This window comes from Gymnoscopelus braueri (genome assembly GCF_963280865.1).
Source record: "Gymnoscopelus braueri genome assembly, chromosome: 2".
Lineage (NCBI taxonomy): Eukaryota > Metazoa > Chordata > Actinopteri > Myctophiformes > Myctophidae > Gymnoscopelus > Gymnoscopelus braueri.
The window spans coordinates 33959270-33985026 of NC_137604.1; the positions used below are offsets into that span (position 1 = coordinate 33959270).

The following is a 25757-nucleotide window of genomic DNA, read 5'->3' on the forward strand; positions in this document are numbered from 1 at the left end:
TGCCTGTGAGTGTCGATGACGAGACGGAACTAGTTTTAAACAGAGATTTGTGGGGAACTTTGGGTGTGGCTTCACAGTGAGGATCGTTAGCTTAAACATGTCGTACTGTGCGTTTATCTACGACAGGTCGGAACGTGTTTACCTACCGACACCATCGACCTGTGAATGTTGCGTTCTCAGGTCCATGTGAAATGTCACACACTGGCCACACGGACGGCCTGTTTACGTTGGAGTTTATGAGAGGCTGTCTATGACTGTGTGTGTGTGTGTGTGTGTGTGTGTGTGTGTGTGTGTGTGTGTGTGTGTGTGTGTGTGTGTGTGTGGTGGCACACTAGTAAAATCCTAATTTGTTCATTTAACTCTCCTAACATTTGGCTGCATTTGTACACTCTCTGAGTTACACATGGGTAAATTAACACTGACGATTTTACTGTGTATGTATGTGCAGATCATGCAGGTACGTCATTAACTGTAATGGGCTCTGCATCATTTGTTATGAAGTGTGGAATGGGTGGTTAAAATGAAAGCTAAACACGGTACAATTTACAACCCCGCTCTCTCCCGGTTATCATAACATTAATACTTTAAAAGCCATGGAAGTCTCGTAAACTTTCCTAAATTGTTCCTGATGCATGCATGTGTGTGCTCACATGTCTGCACGGTGGTGTGTGTATTCCTGGAAAAGGACATTGTGTGTGAGAAGATGTGACACAGAGCAGGCACTGACACTTAGCAGGGTCAGTATGAAATGTCTATCGGAGAGAGATGCTGCTGTCAGGGATGGCATACTCGTGCTCTCCATCTCTCCCACACACACACACACACACACACACACACACACACAAAGACAACTCTGTTAACACGATGGGAACCTATTCCTGGCTCCTTCACAAGAGCTGTAACTGCCACATTTGGTAAGGAATGAGATTCTAGACTCAACTGTGTGTCTGTGTTCATTATTAACCGGAAGATGACTGAACAGGTAGAAATGATTATGCAGAACCTACAGGGATGTGACCTACGTTTATTAAAACTACAGTGACTCCAGGAGGCCACGCCTATGACTGAACAACTGACGTACACATACTCACTGTCCTTACAAGGTGGCTCACACTTGGCTGCAGTGATTTCTCAACTGTGAGCGCATACGCACGCACGCACGCACACATGCGGCCAGCTGAGGAGGAAGCTGTTGCGCCAGCAGTCTAGATGTGTGCGTGCTGACGTGTTTACTTTTAAATGTGAGGTGAATAGTGGCTTCTATTGACCAGACCAGAGTCACTCCTGGGCAGGCCTGGCAACTCTGAAAAACATTTGGCTCAGTCCCGGGGAGGAAAACGGATTCAGTTCAAATAATATCAAAGTTTCTTCTGTGTAAATAAAATAAAGCTCTGCATGTCTCATTTAAAGTGATGATGTCCCATACCGTGGTGGGATACAGTTTTTTTTACACTCTGCTTTCTACAAGCCATTGCAACAAAAAACCTTCCTGACTTCTGAAGAAAAAAAAGCTTGGAGACTTAAAGGAATTCGACTTCATATCCCTGTGATGTCATCAGGTTGCCCAATTTATGGTTGGTTGCGCGCCATGTCGTACATCGAAAATAGCAGATCTACAAGCTCACAAGGCGTCATGTATAAATCACCCTTTAAAATCAATAAGCACCTTGGATAAAAGAATGGAATGCAGACTTCTATTTGTTCCACCACAGCCCGGAGCTATATGGGGGGCCAGTGGGTGAAAGCTGGTGACAAATGTGTGTTTGCCTTGGCTGATTGCCAGAAACACACCACAGCAAGGAGGAGAGGAGGGAATAGCCATACCATCTGATAAAACACTTCTGAACACGCACCCACAGTTACACATCATTTCAAATAAATCGACACTAAACTCAGACACTGTAGCAAACAAATTCGACTAACAGACAAATGTTTTCATTGTTATGTCTGTCTCTCTCCTTTCCAGACTCTTTCACATTCTGACCCACACACTCACACACACACGGAGACCCCGAGATGATGTAAAAACCATCTGACTCACAAAGAAAGAAAAAGAAGAAAGAAAGAAAAAAGAAAAGTACAGTAAGAACAGCTCCTGGCTCTTCCTGTGGTTTTGTTTTGTCTCTTGTCTAGCCCCCCACTCAAGCCCTAAATGCTTAGACATGAGGGGAAACAGCCTGAAGACATCACCACCTCCTTTTGTTTCATTATCCTTCTAATGCTTGATACTGTATATACAGTGTGGTTGCTCTCCGTGTTGCACACTGAAAATATCTGATCTATAAGCTCACAACGTGTTGCAGCACGATGCTTCGTGAGCTTGTAGATAGGATATTTTCAGCGCACGAAACTGGCATGCAACTAAGTATAAACCACCCTAAGTGCCTTCTTCTTACAAAAAAACATCCATACAAGAAAAGTATTTTTCTGTTCCTGTCAAAAACGGCCTGTATTCTCTGCATCAATTCTATCACTTAGTTCCTCCTCATTTGTCTTTCCATCCATCCATCCATCACTCTCTGTGGTCTCCCGTCACTTTCTCTCTTGTGCGGTAAGAATGCAATCTACTCTTTCTCCCCGTGTACCCTTTGCTGTAGATATTAACACACACCCTGCTCTCCCCTCTTCTTTCCCATCTTTTCACCTCTTCCCCAGGTATTTGGAAGGTACACAGACAAATCCTGAGTTACTTTTAATGGAAAGTTTAGCGTTGCCCATCTTCTATTCTACTCTCTTATCTTCTCTAAGAAGGATGCAGACCCTGTTCATTACGCCCCGTAGGAAAGCTTCTACTGTATGTATGTGTGTATGTATGTGTGTATAGTGCTACTCACTGTGTTGAAGTTCCACACCCGCTTGAAGGAGAGCCTTTTCCGTAAGCTCATCCTGTGCTCCTCTCAAAGAGGACACCAGTGTCTGCTCAGCCTACATACCTGACACGCTCACACACCTAAACTGCTTCCTTGGAAAATGACTAAGATTCATACACACACACTTGGCTTATAAAACATTCAAATGCCTCTACCTAGACAAACACACACCGGTCAAATGACACACTCTGAAACAGTGTGCTCCAGTTTTCAGAAATAACCAAAAAGTTAATAAAAACACAGACACACCTACTGGTAACTTTCTATGCAATGCAGAACTCCCAAATGAACTCACACTCTCTCACACACACACACTGTCTGAAACGCTCCCTCACACACAAACACTCACACACACACACACACACACACACACACACAGCTGACACCACTGACTAGGAAGTTCCATTCTCCAGCACACGCACACAGCTCCGTTTCCATAGTGACACGCCCCCACCAGGAAGCAGTTGGAGAGGAGGGGCGGGGACAAAGTTCAAGCTGCCAATCACAGAACAGCCCTGAACTTAACTTCACCGACCTCCCCCTCTCCTCCACCCATCATGCTGCTCCTACTGTACATTAAAAATGTTATTTCTGAAAAGTCCCCCCCCCTCTTTACTTTACTCTTTAATTTCAAGCACCCCCCTAACACCAAATGGTTCCATTTGTAACAGACCTGTAAGGGTGCTTTTAGAACCCCCTCAAGGAACACTGAGGGTCCTTGGAACCCACTTTGAGAACCACTGCTCCAAGTATCATGTTCAACCCAGATTTGGCACAAACAAGGGAATGAACTCTTTCTCCTGCTATACAACAAAAATGTGGAATGCCCTACCTAAAGGAGTGTAAAACCCTACTCACTTTCAAAACTGTCCTAAAGAATCACCTTCAGGAGGCTGCAATTCCAAAAGTCTTAACCCCCCCCCCCCTCCTCCTAAAACTGTCTATTGTACATATTTCTTGTTTTTCATACCAGTAACCTGTAAGCTGATTGTATGACGTTCTGCATAGTAGTGTATATTTTTATGTCTTCTTAAATGTCATCATGATTTGAGTGCACGGGGATCTCATTTTAAATAAGCCAAGTGCTTTTATGAGTGATCCAGTTTAGAGGACCTTGTATTGTGAATTGTACTTCCATGTACTGTTACCATGTCTTTCTAAATAAAGTATTCAATCAATCAAAGTATAAACAAATGAAAAAATATGTCCAACATATTTAAGTGTCTGTATGTATGGAGTGATACTGATCTTGATCATATTATGATCAAATTATAAAAGGTAGAGATACTAGAGAATAGGTCAAAACTAAATCTGGCGTAATGCATCAACCTAATGAGATAAGGGTTGAGGACATTTTCTCGGGTTTGTTAAAAGTTTATTAGAAGCAATGGACAACTGTAGCGTGCCTTGCACACGGATGCATGTGACACGGGTCCAGTGTGTGTGCGCGCACACACACACACACACACACACACACACACACACACACACACACACACAAAGGCTGCAATTGAATTTGTACAGTCTTTAGTCTAAAGCCCTAATTTCCTGTTGAAGTAAAAAGAAAGTCTTTCTTCTACCTCAACTCTCTGGTTCAATGACTTCTTTTTCACCTGCAGTGAGTCAATCACAACCTGGTAGACAAAATACATAAATGACTCAGAGAGTGTGTGTGTGTGGGGGGGGGGGGGTATGAGTGCGTGCGTGCGTGCGTGCGTGCGTGCGTGTGTGCGTCCACATAGTCTTTTGTTCTACACAATGCTATTCTCCTACTGTACTAATGTTATGAAATCATTACCAAAACCTCAGTTCAGTAGTTATGAATGTCCAGTCTCTTTCTCTCTGGATCTATGTGACAGCCAGATGTTATTACTCAACACCAGGCTGGTCCAGACAATGGAATATTGTCAGTGTTATCAAAATATAAAAAAAATATAAAATACTACAAAAACAGTCCACTTCTTTTGCTTTTTGCTTTGCTTTCTTTGAGAACTCTTTCATTTTAGGATGTGAAGCATGCCAAAGGCACCTTCCCTCTAGACCCTGAAAATATATGAAGTAAAATAATCAAATCATGCAGACCTCAGGAATCATGAGAGCGGCGTGGCTCCAATGTGGATCTCAGACTTCATGTAGCCTGTGACATCGGCCATCTACTGTATGAGCGTCAGTTGTCTATGACAGAACTACGATGTATGACTCCAAGTTTTCAGCACGATCGGGGCCCCATTGACTTCATCATAAAATTCAAGTGAAATATCTCAAAAAGTGGGCTCTAACATGTGTGAAAGAAATTGCGCCATGCACAAATTCAAGCCACCCAAGTGCCTAAAGCAGCAAAGCAACGCCAAAACATCTTTCAGGGAATGGTGTCTTTATTTTGTTTTCTGTGAACAGAGTTGCTGTGATTTGGTTTCATCTGTTCAGTCTGGTTTGTTAGCGTTTCCCTTTTAGAAGTGGGGTCTTCCTGGGTCTTCTGTCATGGGAGCCCATTTTCATTCAGACAGAGACAGATGGTGCAACTTGAAAACTGTTGACTGTTGTTTTCCTTGGTTGTTTTTCCGACCACTTCAACAATCTTTCAGCACAAATCTTGTGCCAATCCTCTTGCAACCGCGTCCACAGATGTTGGCTACAATCCCAAACAATCCTTAAACATCTTAATAATAGTGCTATAATTATATAGCGATTATGTGCATTACATTCACCCATTCTCTCACACATTCACACACCGATGGGCGGAGGAAACCATACATGGCACCAACCTGCTCATCAGGAGCAGTTAGGGGTTAAGTGACTACTTTTGCCAGGTTCTCCTGTCATTATAAATTAGGTAACTTTCACCCTGTTGGCATGGGGCTTCTATAAATATGTCCAATGGACACCACCTGTGTTCTGAGTTTGTGTTGTCTGTATCAGTGGAGGAGAGGACAACTAAGTATGACCTATCCACACAAGGAGAATGGGACATCATGACCATCACAGGGTGTTTTTGATTGATTGATTGATTTGATTAATTGATTACTTTATTAACAGTTTTCAAAAGAAAGCACAGAAAGTACAGTTCAATACAAAGGGATGCTAAAAGGATTAAACCCAAGAAAGCTCTATGGCTTGTTTCCATTGGGGTCCTGTTTAAGTTATAATTGTGAAAATAGCCGATCTACAAGCTCACAACGCATCTGCGTTGTAAGCTTGTAGATCTGCAATTTTCGCTGTGCGATACTGGCATGCAATCAAGTATACCTCAGGGTTAAGGAGAAGAGAAGCACAAAGCCAACAGAAGAGTGTCATCTCTCTCACCAGTCTAATTCCTGTGGTCTAGACAGTTGAGCTTAGCTCGGTGTGTGTGTGCGTGTGCGTGTCTCTCTTTCTCTCTCTCTGCTGGCTCAGGGTTTCCAGAGACAGTAAAACATTCAAGAACAAATCTTTCTCTAGGGGGATCTGATGACAGCACAATTCCAGGCCTACGCACACATCCATGCATGCGAACAAAACACACACACACACACACACACACACACACACACACACACACACACACACACACACACACACACACACACACACACACACACACACACACACACACACACACACACACACACACACACACACACACACACACACACACACACACACACACATCCTCTATACCCCACCAGACAGCATTTTGTTATAGGCAGCTGGATTCTCTATTTCAGAGCTTCTGAATGAAACATGCTTCAGAGTGACAATGATTAATATCCAGCTGCTTGGAAGATAGAGGGAATGGTGATGTACTGAAGCTGACTGGATGGAAGAGACAGCAAGGTAGAGACAGAGAATGGCATTCCCTTTACCTTTGAAAACTAAAGAACAAATGGAATACACAGAGAACCGTGAATGCTTCCAGCAGTTTTATGAATACATTTACATTTTAATCAAGACTAACTGCTTTAACTTCCAGCAGTTTTTTGAATAAATAAAATAAATCAATTAAAGAACGACTGCTTCAACTTCCAGCAGTTTTCTGAATTAATTAAAAATGTAATTAAAAGAAAACATGACAGATGTGCATTTCTGTTACAGGGAGTTCACCCAACACCCACACCCATATATATCCTACACAACAGTGCCCTCTACTGTCAAAGAGATGAAGAGGAGAGGCAACAGAACAGAAGGCTAAAGTTTTTTCGATTCATTTTTTTATGAATTCCTGATGTTGTGAGAGACACAGTTTACATCATTAGCGTCACCATTGATCTAGAATTAAATCAGCCAATTAGCCTCATCGTCGGTCGCTAATGGGTCTGAAATCTATCAGCAGGGTTCTCTGCCCAGCAGGCAAACGGATACACAGGTCACCAGCTGAGGGTAGACCTTACTTAACTAGCACTCAAACGTGCATGCACTGCAGTGCACACACACTCCATATGCATTAATTCAGCTTGTTACGATCCCGTCTAGGGGAAATGAAAGGACTGTGACATAAGGTTGACAAGTGAATTGTTGTTTTATTAATGACCTTGTTTTGGTTTACTAAATATAAATAAATATACGCTGCTGATGTTGTTTTCATCGCTTTCTTCTTCCACACACACACACACACACACACACACACACACACACACACACACACACACACACACACACACACACACACACACACACACACACACACACACACACACACACACACACACACACACACACACACACACACACACACCTTCCTCCTTTCATTACAATTACTTCTTTTATACCTCTACTATGGTATTGCTGCTTCATTTTGCAACGTTTCAATTTAATTCTTGAATTATTTTGTTAATATTTCATGACTAATATTGTTGTCAAATTTTATTTGGTATTAGTAAGTAAAAAAAGTTAAGTTTATAGCGTCATAGGAGTGATAACAAATGTTATTGGAGGCTATTTTGCACGGATATGAATACAGGTGTGCCTCGACTTGCCCTTTGCTGTGCCTTGGGCACCAAACATTTGAGAACCACTACTGTACACAGACCTGTTAGTTTATATTGAAGAAATGTGTGAGACAAGGGCCAAAAACAATTAGCAAATACTTGAATGGTTCATTAACCCATTAAAACCGGGAAAGCATCTGTCATTTTAGATTTTAGCCGTATGTTATGTTATTATTATTAAATATTCAAAAATAGCAGATATACAAACACATAGCAGCTTTATGATCGCTATAGCTATATGATCGCTATAGCTATTTTTTTTAAATTGTGAACATTTGTGCAAATCTTTTAATATATATTTTTAAAGCGAAACTTTTTAACTCAATCTGGGGGTCCCTGGAACAACATGTTTTGAGATGCAGGTCCAAATACATATCATTTTGGGGGTCCTTGACATGTAAAAGTTTGAGAATCGGCCTCAGGTCTTAATGGGTTAATAGCTTGTGGAGTTTGCCAGATACAGCTGGAGCCAGGTGGCTCACAGGAAGATCAAAGCAAAGTATGTAGTAACTCTACTGTTTGGGTGATTTATCTGACACTTTCTGAATAGTTCTGGCGGGACCGTACCTATGTTCCCTGGGTCCTATGTTCCCCGCTTTCCTAGGGAGAGCGGGGAATATAGGACCTAACCTAAACCTAACCCTAACCTTAGTGGGGAACATAGAACCCGGGGAACATAGGGATGACCCCGTTCTGGAACCGTTCTGGCTTGGTAAACCCTACAAACCTGGCCCTCAAAGGTGATTACAACAAGCGAACCACTTGAACCCTCTATACTTGTTAAACTTGACTTGTCTTTTTTCCTCTACATCAAATCCCTTCGCCCGTGTGTGAGGTGGTAGAGCGTCTATTTTCGGCGAACGTCCCCCCACAGAACAGGGTGCTAGGGTTCAAGTAGTTAAGAATTCTTTGCAGCCACCGTTTGAGCTGCGAGGGCCTGGTTGTGACTGTTCTCCTGAGGCATTTCATGAAGAAACACTTTCTTGACGCTATCTGATCATCTGACCCTCCAAACACACTCTTCCCCCTGGAGATACCACGAGGACTTCACACACGCACACAAAACCCACGCGCACACATGCCCGCAGACACACATGCACCCATTTGCATACACACACACACACACATGAAGAAATGTCTGTACAGGATATGGCATGTATTGTTGTTATGAATTTGAGTGTGTGTTGGTTCCTCTTATTCTATCTGGGTATGTTCTCTGTGTGAATGCATTGGTGGTGCATTATGCATGTTTGCGCCTTACATTTTATGTATGCCTTGTGCATCTGTGTGTGTGTGTGTGTGTGTGTGTGTGTGTGTGTGTGTGTGTGTGTGTGTGTGTGTGTGTGTGTGTGTGTGTGTGTGTGTGTGTGTGTGTGTGTGTGTGTGTTGGGGGGAGGTCCGGGGTCAGAGTGCTAGTGGGGCGTTCTCTGCCCTTATTTCTCACTGATGTGTTTAGTGAAACAATGTCCTATGCTACTCCGCACCACAGTGACACACACACATGCTCAACTACTGTACAGACCTGTTGGAATGTATACCATAATGAAAAACACGGCTGGGCAGCACAATAACCTGACATACTGTAACATGCTACTGCTTAGTAGTGGCATAAATACACTTCTGTTAAGTGATCTATAAAAGTAAAACTACCATTGTTTCAATTAAACGTGGCTAATGATTATGATTACTAGCGTAATCACGTAATGTGACAGGAGCTCACTGTGCCCAGAATGATTTATGTAAACAGCCCACATAATGTGTGAGGCTTACAATTGTCAGTACACACAATAGCATCAAAGCTACAGCATCATCATATTGGAAACTCAAACTACATGAGGCGTTCTTCAAAGAGCTCCTTGTAGAGACCCAGACTGGATCATGTCATTATGCTCAGGAACAAAAGTAGGGATGGGGATCGTTAATTTTAATAGATTTTGGTCACCTTATCGATCCTTCTTATCGGTCCAATTCCTATTTCCTAATAGATCCCACCAACAATCCTTTTCTATTATTGATAGCAAATTGGTGCTAATCGTGGCCACTATCACTTTCATTTCCGCAGACAATCAAATGTAGAGCGTGTTGACTTCAACTGATGCACAACACTCAAGCGATATGCGCATGCAAGCCATTAAATTCATGTTACTTGTTTTTACTGGTCAAAAGTCAAAAGCTTTATTAGAACGGCATGACTCGCTTCTCGAGACTTGAGCTCTCCAAAACCTTATTGATTTCCAATTCTCAATAACTTCGGAATCGATTCCGTGATAGAATCGGTTCTCGATCCCTATCCCTAAACAAAAGACAACTCAAACAATCAACAGGTTGCCTCTCCAATCAAAAGGGAAATACAAAAGCCTCTGATTGGCTCATGCTCGCCACATGAAATGTGCCTTGTTTAATAGCCATCCCCACGAGCCTCAATCAACTTAATAGAGGACTATAAGAGCCGTTACAGGTAGTGTTGGACAGATGGATTATTTGCCTTATATTTGAGATTGACCACTTACAGTAAGCCCTATAAACAATAAAAAATAAATAGCCGATATACCACACGCTGTAAAATGTCAAGTGTTCATTTAACCTGAGCGAGAACAAATGGAACCAAATGAACTTATTAGGATACACTTTGAGTTAAATTAACACATCGTTATGAGACAGCCAGAAGGGAGCGATCAGCTGAAACTGGTCGACCACAGCATTCCTTTACATGACCATACAGGCACCGTCCACAGTGGAGTGGAGGCACATGTGTATTGTGCGCGCACACGCACACGCACACACACACACACACACACACACACACACAGACACACACACACACATTACTCACTCCTTCAGTGGTTGTTTCAGAATCCACGCTCAAAGTTTGCTGCTCCATGAAGGGAGAGACAAGTAATCCTCAGTACTGCATGTGAGAGCACTGTCAAAACAGAGCCACCAACTGCTTAATGCGCGTGTGTGTCTGTGTCTATGTGCGCGTGTGTGTGTCGTAGAGAGAAAGCTTGATGATAGTGAGGGCTCCACACTGTTCCACAATGTCACTGTTGCTGCTGCTAGATTCTCCTCGTCTCTCCCTCTCTCTCTCTCTCTCTCTCTCTCTTATCCCCCTCCTCTTCCCTCTCTATCGTCTCCCTTGCCCTGCCTCTCCGCTAGCTCGCCCCCTCCTCTCGTCTCCTCTCTATCTCTAGAACACTTGCTCTTACTTGCGCTCCGTTTTTTTTTCCCACCCACCCTGGTGTCATTTCTATTCCTCCCACACGGCTGTAGGATGAAACACACACAAACGCAGAGGCATGACTCTCTACAGAGGGCAGACCCTGGGCACTAAGGAACACACACAATCCATGTGGAGTGAATGTGCTGCTGTCCATTCTGGTCTGTCATCTAATTAGTATGCCTTAAGCAAGTGTTTGGAGAGCAAACTGAGATTTGAGCAGATGGGTCGTCTTTTACTTTGTTGGGTGGCAGGCATTTAAAGGAGTAGTTCAGCCAAAAAATGATCAATTACACACCCCATGAAGCCTTGAATTCATGGAGATTTTAGTTTTTTGTCCCATTCCTGAGCCAATAATTTGATGACTGGCGGAGTCACTCTATTGAGACTCTCCTACCGGAGACATTGGCATCTTTCCGCCGGTCATCAAATTATTGGCTTAGGAATGTGACAAAAACTAAAAATCGCCATGAATTCAAGGCTTCATGGGGTGTGTAATTGATAGAAAATACGATTTTTTTGGGGGGGGTGAACTACTCCTTTTAGGGTGAAATCTATGGCAGCGCTAAAGCAGCATAGCACAGGGAAATACATTCTTCAAAGCCAGCACCAGAAAACCTATTCTTCATATTCAATAGTAGGCCCAACCAGCCCAGGTAATTGTTTTCATTCAGTCCCTCGGCTAACTGTTCAACAAGCATTCTTTCATGCCTGAAACTAATGAGATTGAGTGCTGCAGGAGAAACCATGATGATGGTTGATTCCATTATGATGGCGGAACCATCCTCGCATGGACCTCTCTGTACATGCTGAAATTTCTGAATGTTCCATGAAAGTCACTCTGAGGTGAGTTGGAACTTAAAGTCGATTTTCGGGGATGTGGAATTTCAGCAGCATAATGTGACTGAGAATCTTGCCATGGTGTGTATTTGTGCGTGTTCTGTCCAATACCCGTGGACTAGGAGAAAGACACGTCGTCTCTATGGGGATGATGATACAGTATTAGAACTCTCTCGCTCAAAACGAACAGTCTAATGTGCACACATACACAAGCATGTGATGGTCGGACATGTCTGTTCATGTATTGTGCATGTACACACACGCGGACATACACACAGCACACATAGACAGACACCAGATTTGTGGATAGTAGACAGTCATCTATACTACAATCCGCAAACTGGCTGTACCAGGGAACGAACTGGGAAATTGTCAGTTTGTCTGTTTGTCAGTTGCATGTTAGGTTTCGCTTTTGGTTTGCATGATGCAGTTAGGTTTCGCTTTCGGTTTGCATGCTGCAGTTAGGTTTCGCTTTCGTTTTGCGCATTGCCAAATCATGTGCGAGAAACAAGCACCGGTGTTGCAAGGAACGTCTACACGCTCTTCTGTCTCCGTCTCCGATGTGCGGGCCAGGCTACTAGACGGCCCGACCTTCTAGTACTGTACATAGCAGTATAAATCAGGGGTAGGCAACCTTAGGCACGGGTGCCAACATTGGAACAGGGGAGGGATATCACTGGCACCCTGGCGTAAGTGTGAGAGAGGTTTTTTATTTTCTTTTAAAGAAAAAAAAAAAGTCCCCTCACATCTGTATGCAAATTACATCCTGCACATCATTTTACATTCATTCAAAATCCTAACTCTGACTGGGGAGGGAGTCTGGGAGTCTAATGGTCATTACATCCTGATGTGAAAGAAAATATTTCTAAATAAGAAGAAACAAAATAAACGGGTTGTTATGTATATGGACAATCCAAATATTTTATTTTGATGTGGTGTCATAATCAAACTTAATGTTGATATGGGACACTGACTATGAAGAAAATAAAACGAGGCACTTCATGTCAAAAAGGTTGCTGACCCCTGGTATAAATACTCAAATAAACATACAGTATAAATATATACTATAATTAACCACTTGAACTCTGGCATCTTGTGTAATTGTACTGCTGTACTGTTTGTAATTTGTTAAAGTATTCAATCAATCAATCTCTATTCTGGTGGGAACATTTGCCGAAAAGAGCAGCTATTGTCAGCGAAGAGGATTTTGTGTATTGGGAAGAAAGCCGACTCTGGTCAACTAAGTATCAGTTCGCTAAGAATAAAGGGTCTAAATGGTTAAAAGTAAACTGATCCTGGTTTTGACTATTTCAAAATCACATTTATAGATTACTACCCGGGCATTCATCACTGCCCAATCTTACCCAACCGAGGGCAGGTGCTCAAGGTTGAATAAGAGGGGCAACAACAAAATCCAGGCGATACATTAGTTTATCACACATACTCATAGTCTTATTTATTCTCAAAAGACAATTGTTCTATGATTGACCTTTGCAACCCAACTGCCGGTAACCACTTTAACCCTGGCATCCCTATTTTGGGCAAATATTTAAATTTGATTTTTATTTGATTTTGAGCAAAAATAGCAGATCTACAGGCTCTTTGAGCCAATTGTGAGCTATTCTCGCCCATTTGTTGTACAAAGTATATAGGGTAAGTGGTAAATCATCTCTTCGGGCAGGCTATCATTCCCACCACGTTTCATGAAAATCCGCCCATCCATTCTCGATTTTGACCTTGACTTTTTCAACCGAAACGTTAATCAATACACAGACAGACAGGACCGATGACAATACCCTGCCACACAGGCTGCAGGAAGGGTAATATATGCAGCTGACTGCTGGTGGGGTTAAATCAACATAAGGGTCAGAAACAGTCTGAACAAGCCTGTGAAGAAGGCAGCTCTAGTTATAGAAGGAAGTTAGTACAAGGAAGATCATATGGAAAACCCCTCCCAGCCCCTCCAGAAGGAAATAATGGAGCGGCTGAGTACTCACGGCATATGCAAATTCAGCCTCCCACCACGGAGGATCAATGGACTCGTTCAGTCCTGCGTGCCTGTAGCCATGAAGCTGTACAATGACGGTTGCTCCACTACCAAGGATTCCACCCAGTCTGCGGACTAATTAATGACCATTGTGACTGTGCCTTTTTTCTGTTTTCATGTTGTTATGACTGGGATTTACTTTGCCTCGTGCAGTTTGGGCTTGTGATTAGCATGCTCTAAATGAATGAATCAGTGCATTCACAATTGTCTATGTATTCTGTAACTGATTTTGTCACTTGGAAGAACAACGCTTTCCAAGAATAAGCAAGCGTTATATCCACCAAAATGTAAGATCATGAACCCAATCCAGGTCATCCAACTCAACGACTGGCTTCAACTTGGCCTTTCTCGTTCGTGAATGGTCCAATTTCTGCATTTAGCCTAATTGTAAGTAACATTTGAACACAGCATTGTGGTAGAGAAGGGTGTGTCCAATATTATTTTCAGTCAATACGGTTAATATGTTTAGAACCAAGGGACTCAAGTTAATAGGCAATTTGGCACTCTTAGTTAAAGGTAGGGTAAGTGATATTTTTTGGTTAAAACAAAAAGTATTTTGTTAAAAGGTTAAAGCACTATATTCTGATAGTAATCATTGCTATAGAGTGTTTGTTCAGTAACAGGAGTCTCCCCGTCTCTCCAGCTCTTTAATAAACAGAAAATACATTTTTCGGTAGGTGTCAATCTCAGCCAATCAGGAGAAAGTACCCATTTTTAAGCTTCATTTTTATAGTGTTCCAGTTCAATTTTTTTCTGCTCATTTCTTTGTGTCATCACTTCAAATTTCACTTGTTTAATCTATATCCTGACTGAGTTCTCTATCCTGATTGGATAAAATTGAAAATGAAACTGAAACTGAAACGAAAATCTATTTTGTGTTTAATAAAGAGCTGGAGAGACAAGGAGACTCCTTTTACTGAACAAACACTCTATAGCAATGAGTACTATCAGAATATAGAGCTATTTAACACTTATTTTAACCAAAGAAAATCACTTACCCTACCTTTAAGACATGAAGAAGCAGAATACGGCCAAGAAAGATCAACTTCTCCGACGTGGAAATTTCCCCATCAATCATCTGTGTCCTCCTCACGCACAACTATTTGCATATACAGCACACACTGACACACACCCATACCTCACAAAGACACAAATAGAAGAAAAATATGACAGCAAAAATTCAATACGTGTCATAGGAAGTCAGAACAATACATTCTGGGGGGGGGGGGGTCACTGACATGTCAACAGCGCCAGAGATGGTAATAAATAACTAACGCCTAGCCATCAATGACACTTTAAAAGATATATCCTAAATTAAAGGAGAGATCCGGACATTTTAAGTGTTATCTTTGATGTGTCGCTAATCACTCACCATCATTGAAAGGGACGTTGAGTTATTTCAGAGAGTCCCGTGTCGTCATTTTTTCGACCCCCTCCGTTGGCATAATGGGAGCCTGTGTAAGAGTGAAAATCGTCTATTATAACCGATGTAAAGTTAGTATTTTCTCTACTACTGCTCATTGTGGACTCTCATGATACTCAAACATGCACTGAAAGTCGCGCATGAGTTATCGTTCGTGCAGAACTAGACGCTGGTTGCTTACTTCTTCCACAGAACCTGGCGTCTGTGGAAGAAGTAAGCAACCAAGCATCATATCGTTCTGCATTAACGATAGCTCGTTCGCGACATTCAGTGCACGTTTGAGTATCATGAGAGTCCACAATGAGGTGGACTGTTGCATCGGTTATAATAGACGATTTTCACTCTTACACGGGCTCCAATTATGCCAACGGAGGGGGTCGAAAAAATTACGACACGGGACTCTCTGAAATAACTCAACGTCCCTTTCAATGATGGTGAGTGATAAGCGACACATCAAAGATAACACTTAAAATGGGCGGATCTCTCCTTTAAATGAGAGCCTGAAATGTGCATTACATAAATTACAAATATTTGTGTTGTCTGTTAAGCGTAGGCCTAACATAGCCAACTTGCCAACATCCAATCAATTACACCCCTGTTGACGCAATAATATTATCGTAGTATTGTGCAGAACCCCACAGCCACAGGCCAGAATAATGTCTGACACTTTCCCCTTGGTGTGGCATGTACAGTGGAGTGGAGTCGACACCCCCATCCATGCAGTGGAGCCTGACGGCAGCATTCCATCGTGGTGGGCCGTGTGTGTGTGTGTGTGTTTTGGCACAACCTGCACTCCTGTTGCACAGTTTGCCGGTGGGATTATCAGGTGTTCCCTGAGGCCAGTTTCAGGAGAGCTTTTGTTTTTGTTTTTGTCAAGTTGTCCCTGTTTATGTATGCATGGATGTATTTGTTGTATTGTTCTGTCTATTGTACTCTGTATTTTTGTGATAAGGACCCTCTCAAAAACGAGATGATACATTTCAAGGGGTTATCCTTTCAATAAAGGTACTATATGTGCATTATGTTTAGATGCCTGTAATATTTTGCTTATTATGACATGCCTAGAAAGTAATAATAAGTTAGGTAATATGATACTCCCAATAAGACTTCATATTGACACTCACACACACACACACACACACACACACACACACACAGGGGGGCAGATATGCCCGCTTTGCTTACCCTTCCTGTTGTCACAAGACAGTGTGTGGGTGTGCACAAGACGAGTGGTTTTGTGTTACGACCAAGCTTTCCAAATCAGACACATCACAAGACGAGTAGCAAGCCGCCACTTAGCCTCAAGCATGCAGATTGCAGAGTGGTGATACAGCTAAGATGGCATCTATAAGGGAACCAGTAGCTAACAAGATGGCAGTATGACCACTAAAGGTTGGGATCCGGAGGAACCTGAGGAATCGGAGGAACCGGATTTGGTTGGAACAGTTTCTGGAACCGGTTCTGATCACACTGTCAGAGCTGGCATGTGGATTTCACATCGGCTATACAGTCACAATACCGGTGCTTCTCAAACTTTTACATTTCAGGGCCCACCATAACTCTGATGTGTGTACAAATGGAACCAAATGGACCTGTAACCTCTTAGGGTCCATTTGGAACCCCCTATAGGAAAGGCCTATAACCCTTTAAGACCTGAGGCGATTCTTAAAAATGTTTTCCAAATCCAAACAGTTTTTTGAAAAAAAATCGAAACATATTTTTTTCAAGATTTCTCAAAAATAGCAGATCTACAAGCTCATAGCGCGGCACTCTGTGCCGCGCTATGAGCTTGTATATCTGCTATTTTTGAATAGCCAAAGAAATCTAAAGTGACACATATGCGTTCCAGGTCTCAAAGGCCTTTCAATAATAGACATATTGATAGTATACAGTAGACTGACAGGAAATGGGGAGATTGGGAGTGACACGCAGCAAAGGTTGCCGGGATCGGGATTCGAACCCACGACACCCTCATTAGCAGCCTAGGTGCCCTGGACCGCTACGCCAGCCGCCCCGGCCCGGGAACCATTAAGGAATCGGACCGTTAAGAGGTATTCGTTAAGGAACCGGAATCGTTAGAATCCTAAAAGGATCCCAACCCTAATGACCACAGACCGTAGGAGTGCAGTGCACCCTGATTGCAAGATAATTATAGCTTCTGCGTGTGCATACGTTAGTGTGCTTCAGAGCAGTAATTAGTTATGTGTATGTGTGAGGCCTCCCTCACTAACGAGTGGAATGTCAGCTCGTTGCTCATCAGAGCTCATTAGAAACACTTCCACCACCACCCCACACCCCTCTCTCTCTCTCACTGACACACACACACACACACACACACACACACACACACACACAAAGACCTCTCTGTTTGAAGACATCACTGCATGTGCAGCAAGAGAAAGGGGCCTAATGACCGGAAGAAAATGGTAGGGGGTAGACTCCCTGCCATGGGATGTATGGCAATGAGAGGGTAACATCCCCATGTATTAAACACACAAACTGTACATACACAAATAGGCAGGTGTTTTTGTCCTTTACATGCTGTGACTCTTAAAGGACCACACACGGTTGGTCAACCAAAATCACAACACATACAAATCCCATTTCTGTTGTTCTGTGGGTTTCTCTAAGCTCTGGTCCATAGCGTTAGGAGTTCTCGTTAACGCTATGTTACTTTTCAGCCGTTGCCCGCACACCCCCGGTAGTGCAGCCTCTTGTCTCTAGTAAAAAATGTAAATACACTTTCGCTGCTCACCAAAACAAAGACGGTTTTAGCTTACTTTCCTTTCCTAGATTTCTCTGTGGTATTCAACCATGGAAAACCAATGGTTATGTGATACAGGAAATTCTGTGTTTTCTGCGTTTAGTATCTATATATGTAATGTAATGTAAAATGTAATATATATCTATAACATGTACCATGTGAAACAGTATGCCATCTATATCTATATATCTATATATCTCTGCTTTGCGGCATGGTAGGGACATTACTTTTAAGTACTGAACTTTGCTTTTGGGGAACTTAATCTAGACATTTTTGCAATAGTGTCAAAAGTTAGAAAATCGAACTTTTGACACTATTGTGAGGCGCAAGTTGAAATATGGATATATAAGGTTTCTGCTTTAGTTATTAAACAAATGGAATGGATTTCATATACAACCAAAATGCTAGGCTTACAGTACGTATGGAATGAACTGACAAAGACTAAAACTAAGGACATTTTTAGTTTTCATTAGTTTTGTAAACACTCAATACAATTTCATTTAATTATCGTTTTTTCATAAAAGCCTTTTTTTCAGTTAACTAAACAAATGTTTTCCTAGTTTTAGTTATTTTGTTAGTATTAGAGTGAACTATAATAGCCTTGAGACTTACACATAAATAAACTGTTGACCTGTATTTCCCCAGCTCCTAAACACTACAGTGAATACAACACGCTGTCACTGTGTTAGAATCCTGGCTCCTTCCCATTCTGAAGCAGCGGTGTGGAATCTGCTTATCTGCTGTGTGCGCGCCCTGGTAGCCTCTAAACAGCGGAAACATTTAGCCTGGGTCTGATCTCTATCACATGAGGACAGAGGAGACAAACCAACTAGTACTGTAAGTAAACTGCAGGGCCGTGCGGGCATAGTGTGTCCTGCCAGAAGCCATGACCAGCACAATGGACACTACATGTCTCACAGTCACCGCAGAATTTCACTGAATGTAACCACGTTATTTAACCACTTAAAACCCTCTAGTCATAGTGAAACAGACCTGAGTTGTAACTGTACTTGGACCAGCCCCCCCCCCATCTACACCAAATCTCTTCACCAATATTAAAAGTAGCAAATATAGGCAATCTACAAGCTCAGTTGTGAACTTAACCACTCAGACAGCCAGTCAGCCAATCAGCTTTCAGGACACTCACTACAAGCTTTCGACAGCCGCTCGGTGAGACTGATGCGTACGGTTACCACGGTGACGAGAGAGGAGGGCTCTGCGCTTCACGTGTCACCTGTGGATGTATGATGTGCGGCTGGCGGCTATTATTAGAACTGGAGGGTATGGGGCACGTGTCACTTAAATGTGCTATCAGACTGTGCTGAGCAAGGTTAGAATCTGGTGTGTGTGTGTGTGTGTGTGTGTGTGTGTGTGTGTGTGTGTGTGTGTGTGGACTTGTTGCTACACTTGTGAGGGCCAAGTGTCCCCAAAAGTATAGAAGAATGTGATATTCTTTACCCCTTTTTTTGCCAATGGGTTCCCAGATTGGGGTTGGAGTTATGCCTGATTTATACTTAGTTGCATGCCAGTGTCATGCATCAAAAATAGCAGATCTATAAGCTCTACTAAAAATCGCCATTCTAAAATGTTTATAGTAATGCGTGTGTGTGTGTGTGTGTGTGTGTGTGTGTGTGTGTGTGTGTGTGTGTGTGTGTGTGTGTGTGTTTTCCTACCTCCAGGTCGTCCAGGGAACGGGCCAGGCTGAGGCGCTTGGATCGACCAAAGGAGCGTCTGGCTGAAGAGCGCTGGGGGATGGGTGGGAACCCCATGGTCAGTCCACGAAACCGGCCTCCCTATGGGGGGGGGGGGGGGGACAGGGGACATACATGTTCACATACACCTGCTGATACAATACATACTGCATGCATGCACAATTCTGTTTTCAACCATAAACAGAGACATGCATGTTAGAGACATACCCGTAATTTCCGGACTATAAGCCGCTACTTTTTTCCCATGCTTTGAACCCTGCGGCCTATACAACGGTGCGGCTAATCTATGGATTTTTACAGCTAACGGCCACTAGGTGACCTTCTAAATCTAAGGATTTTACACCTGCGGCATATAGTCCAGTGCGTCTTGTATATGTACACATTTGGGTTTTTCCCTAAATTTGTCTGGTGCGGCTTATATTCAGGTGCGCTTTATAGTCCGGAAATTACGGTACTGGTAACTGGCCTTAGCTAATATAGAGTTGGGCCACGGGCACTACTCCATACTCCAAGTGATGTAGTTAGCATGGGTTAACCACTCTGGGGTCCCTATTTTGGGCATGTCATTGTAAGTGAACATTTTAAAATCATTTCTAAAAATTTCTATTTTCAATCTGTTCAAAAAGAGCAAATTTGTATATTGTCCATTTCATCAGCTATGTTTTGTCATACAACGAAATATACAGTATAGGGCTTAAGTAGCTTAATGCATACACAAATCCTGTGTATGTGAAAAATGTACTGTAAATGAAATAAACAAACAAATGAACAATAAGAGGATGTTTAAGTATTCACGTATAACAAGTTGGATCAGGGTTCCAAGGCTGAGCTAACCGGAAGTGTGGGCAACTACACATTATGGGAACCCTGGCAATTTGTTCCTAAATGTACAAAAGAATATACGGTATGCATGCTTTGGGAAATGGTGTGAAATTTTGAACATTTAAGGCCTATTATTTCTACAATTGCTACAAAACATGTGGATAGCCAGTCATTATGGGCATAAACAATAACATATAGGTTTGATAATGACGTACAGTGCAAGTTCAAATCATATATATACACACGTTACATGATTTCAGACCATTTTTCAAAGCATAAGTGTATTCTTTATATTTGTACTGGGGGGGGGGGGGGGGGGGGGTAGCCATCCAGGAACGCATAACTGTGTCATTTTAGATTTTTAGCTATAACCATTATTTTATACTTTGGGCTTTTATTAATTTTTTATCGTTAAAGTTTGTGCAAATCTTTGAATATATATATATTTTTAAAGCGAACATTTCTAACTCAAATCTTTGCTTCTGGGGAATCTACAAATGTCTTCAAAATCCTATGCTTATGTCGCTATAATATCGGTGGTTCTCAAAAAAAAAATCATGTGAAGGACCACCGAAAATCCCCCCCCCCCATCTCAAAATATTTTGTTCCAGGGACCCCCAGAAGCAAAGACTTTTTTTCAAAGATTTGCACAAATGTTCACGATTTTTATTAAAAAAATAGCAGATCTACAAGCTCATAGCGCTATGGGCTTGTATATAAAAGAAAATAAATAAAAAAATGACACAGATGCGTTCTTGGATTGAACGGGTTAAAAAGCAGGATCCTTGCTGAACTTTAGCGGTCCTGGCCAGTGCTGGTGGCTCAGTGTGTGCTGCTGAATGTTAAAGTGGTGGCATTCAACCAGTCAGTCCCCTGCTGATAGGAATAGATCTGTGTGCAGCTTGGCAGAGCACTTCCGTCTTTCTACAGCTCATGACTTTTTCATATCATCGCCGTCGGTCAGAAACCTTGTATATCAGGCATGTAACGATGCACTCAACTCACCATACGATTCGAATCACGATACTAGGATACAAAATGATTTTCCATACAAATGACGGATTTTTTTGGTGTGTTATTTCTCTTACACAAATCCAGTGTTTTCTTTTATTTTTATTTACAACACTGTGTTGTCTCTTATCCTCTTTTCAATACAGTAGCAAATGACTGAAAACTCTAAACAATTCTCTCACAAAGATCCTGTATTTTCTTCTCCTTTTTGTTTACGTTTGCATCACGATAAATGTATTAAATCAATTTAAATTGTCACCAGTTTGAATGGTTGACATGGTTTAAATGGATTTACGATAAATCGTTACATGCCTATTGTATATCCAAAATTGTTTCAGTAGTTTTCAGGAAATGGGGGGGAAAAACAGAACCCTGTGTTCCAATTGGATCCATTGTAGATAATATTTAGTCACAAGCTCATGTCATTTCTTTTCATTGGTTCAATATGTATAAAACGCACAGATACACACGTTCTTTCAAAAACAAATTGACGCATTGTGAGCTTGTAGATCACTACTTTTGCGCGTCACTCTTGTACAACATAAGTAGGGCTTTAAGTTACCAAGAAACATCAAAAGTTGAAATATTGGAGACACAAGGTTTCTGGCCGACAGCGAGAGATATGCTTCTTTTCCCACTCAAATGTTACATTCCACATAATGGTAGGCAAAGGCATTTACTGTACGATCCTGTAATTTTGAGTGAGAAGGCTCAATTGAAAAAAAATTATAGTCTTTGAAAATACATACTTTTTGTCATGTGGTGACAAGTATAAATTAAGCTCATCTCTACAGTATAGAGTGCTATCGTAAGCACCCACACATGCATAAGCAAACACACTTCCAGTGACCAATCAGTTTACTACCAGCATGCAAAGAATTGACTGATGGTGATGAATTGATCAGTTCCTAACAGAAAGCAAATAGGATTACTAAAATTAGCAAAACATTGGAATTGATCAACAAAGCAGTTTATCATGCTTGGGTCAAACAAAGCGTACTTAGTACCTTACCCCAGTGGTTCTCAAAGTGGTTCCAAATGGACCCTTACAGTAAATGGAACCAAATGGATGAATAAGGATCTATTTGGTTCCATTTGTAAACTCTAAGAGTTATATGGTGTCCTTGAAATTAAAGTTTGAGAACCACTGCCGTAACCAATGCAGTTTATTCCCCACCATTAATACACTCAACTTAATGCCCACCATTTATTACAGTATAAAGTCAGCCCAGCATGAGAAAATATGAGCTCAAGATTTATGGTCCAACGTCATTCACAGTGTAATTATGCTGACCTGCACTGAACAGCAGAGAAGGAAACAAAGGTGAGCTTTGAAACACCTTGACAGAACATGCAACTCATGTGGAGTGATTGAAAACGAGTGCTTCCAAACATTATGGCTGCACAGAGTTTATTGACAGAACGTTGCTCATAACATGACAACGGTGGATTTGTTTCAAACAAAGTCTACTGACAAAGAGGATAACCCAAGCTGTTCGTACAACTGCTATATTGGTGAGTTTATCGTCATTCAATACAATCAGATGGGACTTTTCTGTTTCATGAATTTAATGGAGCTTGTTGTAACTTAAAATGCAGATAGCATCCAAGTAGCTTATGTCTAAGAACTTTCCATAATAACCTGGAACTTTCCATAACCTGGGAAGTTCTGTGATGTTTTTTGTTGTTGTTTAGGGTTAGTTTCCAATATAACCAGAACAGGGAAGGTACTTTAGGAATCAAACAAACTAAAAAGCTATTTTAGAAAACATTTGAAAGTACAAGTTCTGAGTTTATGGGTTCCCAGAGCCCTCTAGCTACCTCCTGAGCAGGGCTCACATTAGATTCTGAGAAGATTATTATCAAACTAAAAAGCTATTTTAGAAAACATTTGAAAGTACAATTTCTGAGTTTATGGGTTCCCAGAGCCCTCTAGCTACCGCCTGAGCAGGGCCAACATTAGATTCTGAGAAGAACATTATCTGAAACAGAGCCATAGTGTATGGAAACAAATCCCGAACCTGTGAAATACTTTAAATGACACGGTTCACTTAGTTCTTATAGTGGAAAAGCCATTGAGCTTCACTCATCAACAACCTCTTGTCCCTTTTCTATGCATCAAAATAAACAGTTGTGTGGTTTCTTACATTCTGGCGTATGGATTAACGCTCCATTAGAAGATGCCACAGTTAAGTCAACACCACTAGAATGCTGGGTAAATAATAATCAATGCTGATTGGCTCCAGAGGCCCAGATATGTGTATCTAATTGGCTGACAAGGACCAGGTGCTGCAGGCATTTCATCAGGAGAGGGCCAGCAGTGTTGCCTGGATACAGAATTGAATGTGTGTGTGTGTGTGTGTGTGTGTGTGTGTGTAGGCTTACTTGTATTACTATACTTAGGAGGAACAAATGTCCTCAGCTTTAGGGTTAGGGTTAAAAATGCATTCAAACCGCATTCATAAAATCACCATCATAAAATGTTCATGTCCTCCGGTGTTGGAAAAAGTACTCAAAAGTAAAAGTATCAATACTGTAATGTATTCTACAATGTAATCTACAAGTAAAAGTCTGGAATAAAAAATGTACTTGAGTAAAAGTACAAAAGTATTGGTATCAAAATGTACTTAAAGTGCCAAAAGTAGAAAGTACTCATTATGCAGAATGTCAATTTTCAAATGTATAAAAATTCATTTGAAAATAGTGGAGTGGAGTAAAGTGGAGTAAAAGTATAATATTTGCCTCTGAGATGTAGTGGAGTAGAAGTTAAAGTACTGAAAATTGGAAATACTCCAGTTAAGTGTAAAATACCTCATAATTGTACTTAACTACAGTACTTGAGTAAATATACTTAGTTACTTTACATCACTGGTGTGTGTGTGTGTGTGTGTGTGTGTGTGTGTGTGTGTGTGTGTGTGTGTGTGTGTGTGTGTGTGTGTGTGTGTGTGTGTGTGTGTGTGTGTGTGTGTGTGTGTGTGTGTGTGTGTGTGTGTGTGTGTGTGTGTGTGTGTGTGTGTGTGTGTGTGTGTGTGTGTGTGTAACTAACTGGGAAAACTCAGCTTGTCTGAGTCAGGGGGGCATGTAATACGCACTACAACCAGGACCACCTCCATTCATCTAACTACGTCTTGCCACTTGGTACAGATGTGGCTGGTCAAGAGAGTGAGGTTGACCCTGTGCAAATATATACAGTACATACTCTGGAATTCTGAAATTCAAGTTCTCTGCGCAAGTTAACCACTTTGGCAAAAATAGCACACCTAAAAAGTCACAACATGTCACACAAGCCTACACGATGTGAGCTTGTAGATCGGCTATTTTTCGCCAATAGATAGAAAGGAGCGGACCTAGTATAGAACCCAGGGGGAACCCGGTGAAAAATGAGGAAAAGTTGCATTTCACTTTATTGTATCAACTATAAGAGAGAATGTATACAAAGAGGTTTCACTCTCTCAACTGTCATCTACCCCATAACAGACAGTTGTTGTTAGATTAGACAAGTATTGGGACAAATATTTTCAAATTGGTGTCCAAGGCCTAATACGTATCAATTTAGGGGTCCTTGACATGAAAATGTTTAAGAATAACTGAACTACGTATAAACGCATCTCACGAGGAGAAAAGCCTGATAAAGAACGACAGCTGAAAGTGTCTATATGTAATTCCCCCGGCCGGAAGCAGTATTTTTTTTGACTCGCAACATGGTTTTCATGCCCGGGTAATGTAAAAAAGATCTGCACAACATCAACTTAACTTCCTTGGGCGGTACCTCATGTGCTTCTTAGCCCCTTTCAGTAGCTGTTCTCGCCAGGCTTAAGCACAAGTCATGGCATATTACCACCATCGTTTATCAGAGTCCTGTGGTGATGGGTGAGTAACGAAGCAGCAGGCACGGACATGCTGGAGGCTGTATCCACAAACATGTACAGATTGCAGATGACTGAGGATATCGGTCGTTCCCTCACTGGACCGAACCAGCAGCACCCTGAGCAGCAGATTTGAACTGGAAACGCATATGAAGGTGTCAGATGTGTAATCCCCGCATCCCTACCCTGCTTGCTAAGGCACAGCTCAGATGGACTGGCCT

The 25757-nt window shown here is 41.8% G+C and overlaps 1 protein-coding gene across 3 annotated transcripts in view; it reads right to left on the bottom strand.

Moving 5' to 3' along the window:
- rgs12b (regulator of G protein signaling 12b) overlaps positions 1–25757 on the bottom strand; it is a 67318-nt gene that overhangs the window by 30109 nt on the left and 11452 nt on the right. For all 3 annotated transcript variants that reach the window (XM_080442919.1, XM_080442920.1, XM_080442921.1), the window contains exon 5: positions 19799–19918. In XM_080442919.1, coding sequence (XP_080299045.1) covers positions 19799–19918 — 120 coding nt within the window. The remainder of the gene's footprint in view (positions 1–19798; positions 19919–25757) is intronic.